A 9,748-nucleotide genomic window follows, 5' to 3' on the forward strand; every position below is an offset into this window, starting at 1 on the left:
AGGTGCAGGCCAACACGAGCGCGACACGTGTTCCTGACACTGTGTGAGGGGACATGAAAGGCAACTGTAGCACCTCGAGCACACGAAAAGTCTGACACGTCTCCATCTCTGACGCATGTCAGCACCAACCAACCGCGTACATGGACGATTCATTTCAACCACAAGGATAGAATTTCGCGCAACGATGAGAAATAAAAAAGGAAAAGACAAAACCCTATTAAAAGAGAACTATTAAGTCTAATATCTATCTTACCTCGCTCGCGCGAGACAAGACACACATTAGACTGGGGGGGCTTGAAGAGGTATGTACCCGCCTTAACATCGAGCGGGGCGGGTCAACCCACAAGATATAGACAAGAGGCTTGAAATCAAGATATCATGAAGGCACAAAGCCAAAACCTATGCGCACGGCGCATATCACATATGCTCACGCATCACATATGCTCGCGCATATCATATATGCTCACGCATCACATATGCTCACGCGTATCACATGCTCGCGCACCATATATGCTCACGCATATCACATCTGCGCGTGGCGCATCTGCGCGTGGCGCATATCGCATGCTCACGCATCATATATGCTCACGCATATCACATCTGCGCGTGGCGCATATTACATATGCTTGCGCATATCACATCTGCGCATGAAACATCTGCGTGTGAGAATAAAGAGAAGACTTCGCGCATCCTCAGGATAGGCGCATATCACACGTGCACATAATCAACCTCGTCCTTATCCAAATCAGGATAAGGACAACCTTGATTGTGCTCGTCAGACAACCTTCCAGAAGGTATCCTTTAAGGAATAAGAATATGCTGATGTTGACAGCTGCCAATGAAAGGTGGACAACTCAGCAAAACCCATGTGCTACCACGTGATTGCACATGGGTCAGGTAAAATGCCTGGGTCAGAGAATAATCAATGAAAAAGCACCAGGTGTCCTAAGGACACGTGGCGCAAAGCAATAGGAGGAGGCCAAAAAGGCACTAATGGGATCTGAGCCCAATCATTGGAAACCCTAACACTATAAATACCACACCACCTCCACAAGGGGAGGTAAGCAAGAAAATACATTCCAATTCCTTACTCACTCTCAGATTATTATTATCTTCTCCTACAATCTCTTATTCTCACACCGGAGGGTTACCCCAAAGAGGACCCCTCTGTCCCTTTCTGAGGGGTAAGTTCACGGTGCTGCTCGTTTTGTAGGTGGAAGAACTCATACTCCGGAGAACCATCGGTGAAATAGCATATTCATACCCGAGGAAAGTTGATCGTCTACCAGTGAGCCGATCCACGTTTCTTCAACCACATTGCTGCCTCATCGTAGAAATGATTAAGCACATAAGGAAACCGTTGGGTGTTATGAATCCTATAATACGTGAAATACCTTTTAGCATAGGCGATCCATTTATTTGGATGTACATACTTAATACCGGAGCAGATAACACATCATCGGGTAAATCATTAAGCTTAATTGAAGGTGGAATAGGAAAATGAGCTAGTTGATTGTGGATCTCCAATTAGAGTAAGCGATTGATTCAATTGCAATTCACCATCGAAAGGTAAGTAGCACCAATGTTGTGATATGATTTTTATACAACTAGAAGATAATCGAATATGTAATTAACCGGCTACTGATTAAGTGTAAGGTAACAAATGAGAATACAGTAATAAAAGACATAAACGATTACAACCAAGATGAAGATGGGAAATCACAGGGTAGGAGATGGGAGAAGAAACCTCACATTATTTATTCATTCCCTTCTATTCTACTTTCATCCGCTTAGATATATTGTTAGATTATTTTTTCTGCCTGCATTGAGGCCTAATAATGAAAGCAGAAATATGAATGAATGATTAAGCAATTAAAACCTTACTCCAACTAATATTAATGTTAAACTTCCATGATGCGTGTCTCTTTTGTAAGGTAATCTAAGTCTAAATATAAAATTTTCAGGTATATTATGTTTCAATTTCAGGAATCCGAATTCAGCTCAAACCGAAAACACTAAATAAGCCAAATAAGTTGTAGTGTTGAACATCTAATAGACTCTAATTTAAGTTTAATCTTATATTCAAATCACAAATAATGGCAAAAGAAAGTTCCAAAACAATTACACGGGTCAAAATCCTAAAGACGAACCAAATTTAAATGTGGTTTCGATTAAGTTTTTAACTTCCCGAATTCAATCCGGTTCTGTTTTCAACTTTAACCAAAAAACCTTTTTAATCAAATAAAACAAAAACTGACCCGATAAACTATATACAATTACATATTTAAAAAAAATATATTTAACAGTTATTTTGGTTTATGAATACCCTTATGAAAATGTATATAAAAAATGACTTCCACTAATGCCAAATAACACTATTTATTATTTAACACACAATGTCAAGTTACCTGTTTTCAAAACCATCAGCATTACTTAACGCAAATCAAGTATGTTCTGATTACGTTCGATACGATACCGAAACTAAAATATAAAAATAAACAAAGACAAACAAAAACGTAATTTGGCCCAATGGTTAGCCGCCAGGTGGCCCAGTGGTTGCCTACTTGCCTTTGTGGCACCAAAACTCTTAAATATGCTATAGTAATGATGATCTGCACGTCGCTAACATTTCTGCATATGATGTTTAGTCCCAATTTGACTGCTCGATTACCAAAAGGAGAGTTTTCTTTTTCTTTTTTGGTGGTTTAGGAGACGAAAATTATTTATAGAATGTTTTCAAAACAAGTTTGGTTTGTCAATAGTCTGTGAACGTAGAAAATAGTCAAAGTTTGTATTTTAACCAGTGTCCTTACAAAATCGTTTTTTTTTTTTTAATATTTCATTTAACATTAACGAGCAAAAGTCATTAAAGAAAAATCAATTATATGTGTCAAATGAAATAATAAATTAGACAAGAGAAAATGGACCAGCAATCCATCCAAGCTGTGTGCAACACTCCAGGATAATGATAGAACCTCTGATCCTATAAATGCTGTTAATGTTATTATATGGGCTAGAGCTGTCTATACACTCCCTTCATCGACAACATAAACAAGCGAGTAATAGCTAATCGTCAATCTAATACGGAGTAATATTCATATTTTAGATATTGTAGATTCATCTCAGTTGGCTACTACATTATCACAAGGACCTTCTGGGATCTGGGATCTCCAAACATGACATGATTGTTTCCGGTTTCCATGTTCTAGTTCGGTTTTGTTTAAATAGAAGACAAAGATGCAAACTAGTCATGGTCATAACAACTAATCGTCAATTTTCAGTACGGCCTTTTCACAAACACCTTGTAGGCGTCGTCTCGGTTTGTTAAAATAGGCGACAGATGCAAATGACAATATCAACATGTAAAGAAACAGTATCAAATACACTGGGTTGACAAATTGAAGGCAAATGTATAAAAACTTGAGAACACTTGGCACTAACATACCAAAATAGGGTGTCAATCGGTAACAACCCTAACACACACTTTATGTTATGTAACTAAAAACGGCCCGTTTAACCCAATTATCTCAAGTTGTAAACGTATAAATCAGATTGGTGGGTCGACTTGCTTACCTACATAGGTTAGCGGGTCAAATTCTTTGACTAAACGGGTTAAACATGTCAACCTGAACACAACCCGTATTTTAAACATGAAACTTTTCTTATCATGGTCAGAAATTGATGCCCTGTGAAACGCATATATACATCAACAAATACAAGATTTTGATTAAACATCAAAAGAAATTAGTTGTTAATACATATATAACAAAAACAACTTATCCCACAACCACAAGGACAGACACTAGCTGACTGTAAAAAACTCTACAAAAGTATATCATGAGATTTGAGTAAGCAATGAACATAGGTGAAGTTTCAGGCTACATTTATTACATAAAAGGAAATACAAATCTATAACAAAACAGTAATATCAATAGAATGCTACAATGATGATACATTACATGTGAAGAAGAAGAAAAGTAAACATGTATTTAGCTCCATTTAGCCGTTATGAGTCCTTCTAATGATCCGATGAATCCCACAGCTGATACAAAAAAGCAACCAATGTTGAAAGCCTTAAGCGCGACCCATTTTCTTGACCAAGGTACAATCTTTTTCTGCACAAAGTACATCTCCACGGGGAAATAAACGACTAATGGCCAAAAGTTTAAGGCCCCTAACACTCCCAACACTTCGTTAAAATATGGAAACAACATGGCAATTCCAGTAGTGGACATAACATATATCGTTCTGAAACATAGTCTGAACGGATTTAGCTGAAATGTTGTTAGTGACGGTAGCTTTAGTTGGTAAAACGCATTTACAAAATTACTGTCGGGGTATCTCTCAGAAAACCATGTTTCCACAAGTGCAAATATGGGTTGACCAAAGACCTGTGTAGCATTCATAAAAAAGAATTTGAAAAGTTAGTCAAAGACTCAAAGCTTACGGTTTGACCTGATAATAGAGGTGACAATTTCAACCTACTTAATAATAAACGGGTCGATTTGAGTTATGTTTTTCATTTGACGTGCCAAATGGGCTGAACAGATTGAAATTCATCCAAAGGGCACTCAGATGCATTAAAACCTCCTAAATCACTTATAAAGAAAATTAGATTGCTTTTGTATATATTATATAAAATTTGTTATGTTATTATATTTAGTACTTTATTTATTGACCCATACTCATATTAAGCGTGTTTGTGAGCCAGTCCAACCCAACCCTTTTTACCTACACTCAGTTAAGTTTTCTAACCTGTAACCCGACCCTCGACCTGTTCATTATGCCACCTCTACTAGGGGTTTTCATACCCGTCGAACCCGACTGAAACACCCAAACCAAAGAAAGTCGGTTGGTTAAAATATGTACGGTTCGGTTCACGGTTTGGTTTTAACGATTTGACAGTTTACGAGTCAGTTACAGTTTGGAACTTGAAACCGCCCGTTTAAGATTTATTATTACTTTTTTTGGGAACATAAAGTTAGGTATATATATTATATTCATGGTTAGTCCTTGTCATTTTTAAATTTATAACTTATGCTTTTCAAAAAAGTTTTTTTTTTTTCTAAAACCAGCAAAATTGAACCGTCAAACCATAAAACCATGAAAACCAGTCGGTTCAGCTTAAAGTTTTCATCAAAACCGGCTGAAACGGACCGAGAACACCCCAAACCTCTACCCAAATTAAAAAAGAAGCACCTAAATTAAAAAAGAAGCACCTGATATCCGCCAACAAGATGAAGAACAACACAAACATTGGCTAAATCAACAAGCCAATAGGGCTCATAAAACCCGAACCCGGTCAAGAGATTTCCAGGTGTGTTGTTTCCAAAGGCTGCATACCCAAAGCTCCCACAACACAAATAGAATAAGGTGGTTATAACTATTGCAGACCTTGAAGCTTTCTTCATGGTTCTCCTTTCAGATGGTGGTGATTTCAACGTATCCTTTATTAATAATGCAATCAAGATTAGTTATTTAGAGTAGTTATTTATTAAAAATTATGCAACAGAGTGAGTCGATTCAGAAAAGAACCTGAATTTCTAAGAGGATTATGGAGTATGGATAAGCAAAAGCTATGTCCCCGAGACCTTGAAAAACTAGCCATACTTTATCAGTTGCAGAAGCTGCTGGAACTCCTCCAATACTCCCCATAATCTCCCCGTTTGCTGAAATGCCAACATAATATTATTTTAGAAACAAGAATATATCATGCATTACATTGATTCTGCACTAATGTTGATTTGCATTGACATTCCAATAATAGAATCAAGATTAAAGGAAGATGTACCAATAACTTTTGCAAAACCGAGCCCCAAACCGATGATGGAATAAGCAAACGACATAATGGCAGCAACAACCGACAACCATGCCATGTCATGGAAGTTTGGTATCTGAGACATGATAATTTGCACAACTCCAAACAGCAGCATATAGATGCTATCTGGATATGAACAAGCTGCATCATGCCCTTGTTCATGGTAACAATTTGATTTCAATATTGCCCTGCATCATGTTATTAAACACCTTACAATGTCCCAAAATCAATGCTAATATATCCAATATATATATAGAAAACATCTTTCACTATCAAACAATATCTACATTAGTGGTTCAAATTTTGAAAAATGATACATAACAGACATCAAACTACTTCAAATGCATAAACTATCAACGTTTTTTTATATAAAGTTCAAAACCAGTAAACTTGATTCACCTCATACTGGTTGCAGTTGCAATGGTGTAAGCAATATCATTCCCATATAAACTCTCATTTAACAGCACTGCACATATCTTCTGATTCTTCTCCCCTGCATTGTAAAGTTCTTCCAAATTCAATTTGAAGCCATTAATGCAAATATGCAATTGAGACTAGGGCTGTAAACAAACTGAATCGAGCAAGTTCATGTCGTTCGTAAAGCTTTTATCGAATAAGTGAAAGGTTCACGAGCACCTAACCGAACAACACTTCTTGTTTGTACCCCTTCATTAAAGAAATGAACTTGTTCGTGAATGGTTCACAAAGACAGAGTTTAATATGTATTGGCTAACCGAGTACTGTCAATGTCAACATTTCACACCGGCTACCAAGTTCGTGTTGGTGATTTTTTAAACATTCATATTCATATGTTAATTTTACATATAAATTAATCACATAATTATGCTTAAAAGTTAAGTCTATACGATAAGATTAAAAAAGTCATTAAAAGTATTAAAAACCTTTAACGGACAAACAAAAGTTAACAAACACATTATCGAATGTCCACGAACATAGCCTCTATTCGTGTTCGCTCATTTAGTTAATCCAACAAAACTCCTTGCTCATGTTTGTTCATTTATTAAATAAACAAACTTCCCGCCAAACAGTTAACAAACAATTTGCTAAACGTTCGGTTCGTTTACAGCAAGACACTAATATTAATCTGCATGCATGCATGCATACTGAGTGACTGACCTAAATAACAATTAACAGCTTGAGTAAACGATGCATTCCTATCAGGACCATACTCTGAGTGCGGAGATCTATAACAATCCGACAAAATCGACGTCGAAACGACGGTGACCGCAGCGAAAACGAGAATCGCAGGGGGGCCGAAGAACCATCCGAGTTGCGCCAAGCTCCAGCCAAGAGACAAGACACCGGCGCCCATGACTCCGGTTATTATATGAGCAATCGCCGTCCATATCGTCCCTAAATATATTAATTCAACATCACAAACAAATACAAATAAAATGTAATGATTATGATTATTATTATTAGTAATATACCGGTTCTGTGAGTGAGGAAGCCTGATTCTTCGTCGGATGAATGCGAGGGTGAGGGTTTGAGTAATGGAGATTTTGGTGATGCCATTGAAGGAAGGTGTGTGAGAGTGTTAGTTAATGTATGAGTGTGGTTTTGGGGAAAACTAATAATAATAAAAGGTGACGAGTGATGATGATTTGTAGGGGGATTGGAGGAACGTGTGAGTGAGGGAGTGTCTACGTGTCATCTTTTTCCTTGTCTTTTGCTTTTTTTTTTTTTTTGTTAGTTAAGCGTGACATAAGTTTTTGTTTCGCGGAGCGAAATTGTTCGGCAAAACCCGAACGTTGGTAAAATTTAAGCGTTGTTAGTTGCAACTATTGAGACGGTAAGTTAACGTGTGTAAGATTAAATATATAATTATATGACCATTATAATCATTTATATTATAATAGATCAAAATATTAACTATACCTTATTATATATTAGTTTGGTAATTGTTGATGGGCCATATTACCTATAACTAACTAATAAAGGGTTTCCCCTTGAATGTATATAAAGAGAGATAAATATTATCATCATAACCTAATCACACACACATAACAATATTGTGTGCCTCCTCTCTCCAAAACCGGGTTCCTCTTAAGAACCCTAACACCATCCTTAACTATACATCATAAAGGAGAACTCGACGAAGCTGACAACCATGTCGTCTACATCCTTCTCTGTTGCGATTACTACTCTCCATGCTTTAACAGGTTCATAAGTTTATTTTTTATTCATGTTATTTATTACTTACACGAAAAACTGATCAACATGTGGTATCAGAGCGATGTTGATTAATCAGTTCTTCATGTTTTCCCTAAATCTGGAATTGAATCAGAAGACATGGACTAAAACTTGATAAACCCTAATTTTTTCTGTTTCATTTTCATGTTCTATTACGAAAACAATATATGATACTGTTTAAAATCGCTAAAATTCATATTTAATAAACCCTAATATTTTCGAAATATGTTAAAATCATGTTTAAAGATTTCGATTCTAGTTTTTGTATATGTTTAATAATTAAAATTTTCAACGATATTCTTCGTGTTCATCATAATTTTTTGAAAATTATAATATATTTTGGTTCAAATCTGGATTAAAAATCTGTTAAAGTTAATTTAGGGATATAATTTTTTAAATCTTGAATTAATTAAAAGTTTTGGTATTTTCTAAAAAGATTTGAATCCCATTAAAATAGGAAATAGATATAATTGTTAATCCTTAAAAGATTTGAACCAAATCTTATTATTATCCTTTTAGATTTCGAAATCAGTTTAGGGCAACTAGTTTACGGAATTAATTGTTTGGGTTTTATTAATGTTTTTGTGTTTTCAGTTTAATTAGGATAATATTAATTTTTGGATTTTAGAGTTCTCAGATTTTAAACTTTATGGCCTTATACGGGATTTTTTTTTTTTTTTGAAATAGTTTTCCAATCTTTTTCCCGCAAGCACGCTAATTTTTCGAAAACTCATTACTTTACCCGAAAACCCATAATACTCGAAAACCTATTAACCAAAAACACATATCATCCGAAAACTATAATTTACCCGAAAACGTTATTTCTCGAAATCCTTATTTTACCCAGAAAGTTTTTGCTATTAACTCATTAAAATGTTTTGTAAATACTTAAACATTATAAAATTTTACAAAACATAAAGGCTTAACTTGAATGAACTTTTGATGTATCACTTCTGTCTAAAGGTGATGAGTTACATTTACCATATCATTCAAGTCTAATTGAAAGCTTTTGTTAGTTTTTGCATAACATGATACAAATGTCTCACTTCTGCCCAAAGGTGATGCGTTACATTTATATCTAGCAAAACTAACATGTGCATAATTAAAATAATTGTATCACTTATGTCCAAAGGTGATGGGATACAATTGTTTTGCACATATACTTAAATAAATTTTACTTTTGCCCAAAGGTGATTTAACTTTTGTAAGTAGAACTTTTAATTATAGTCTATTAGTTTGATGTTAATAATAGACATAGCACATCTTCAATAAAATATAATGATCTTCACATTAATGATCCTTCATTAATCTAATGATCATAAGTTTTAATATGTATTATCTTAATATCCCATAACATTACTCACTATAATTTTCTTCTATAAATAATTATCCCATCTAAATAGTCCACTCAAATATTAAAACATAATATAAGTTTTACATCATAAAGAGTTTCAATAATATTTAGCTCTTCTCAATTTTAGTTACATCTTAAGACATGATATGACTATCTTACTGCTCTTTATAATAACAATCATTCCATTGAAAACCGGAGAATAACAAATAGAATGAGTCAATCATAATGTCTCTTACGATAATGATAATCAAGAACTTATATAAATAAATGTTATTACTAGAGTTATTCTAGATTTAGTTTTTCCTAGACTAATCAAAATAACTCCTAAGATTCATGCACTCCTTAAAAGTTCTAACTATAAG

The 9,748-nt window shown here is 34.8% G+C and overlaps 1 protein-coding gene across 1 annotated transcript; it reads right to left on the reverse strand.

Annotated features, from left to right (window-relative positions):
- Positions 1-3,933: 3,933 nt before the first annotated feature.
- Positions 3,934-7,354, reverse strand: LOC143533955 (putative amino acid permease 7). Its single transcript, XM_077028575.1, has 7 exons — positions 7,270-7,354; positions 6,956-7,192; positions 6,218-6,311; positions 5,792-6,006; positions 5,536-5,669; positions 5,220-5,447; positions 3,934-4,391 (listed from the first exon to the last, which is right to left on the reverse strand). The coding sequence occupies exons 1-7, from the start codon at positions 7,352-7,354 to the stop codon at positions 3,990-3,992; spliced, it is 1,395 nt and encodes a 464-aa protein (XP_076884690.1). The 3' UTR covers positions 3,934-3,989.
- Positions 7,355-9,748: the final 2,394 nt, after the last annotated feature.

The sequence above is a fragment of the Bidens hawaiensis genome, unplaced genomic scaffold (assembly GCF_021521415.1).
Source record: "Bidens hawaiensis isolate Kalapana, Puna unplaced genomic scaffold, B.hawaiensis_p1.1 tig00009959_1, whole genome shotgun sequence".
In the NCBI taxonomy this organism is placed as follows: domain Eukaryota; kingdom Viridiplantae; phylum Streptophyta; class Magnoliopsida; order Asterales; family Asteraceae; genus Bidens; species Bidens hawaiensis.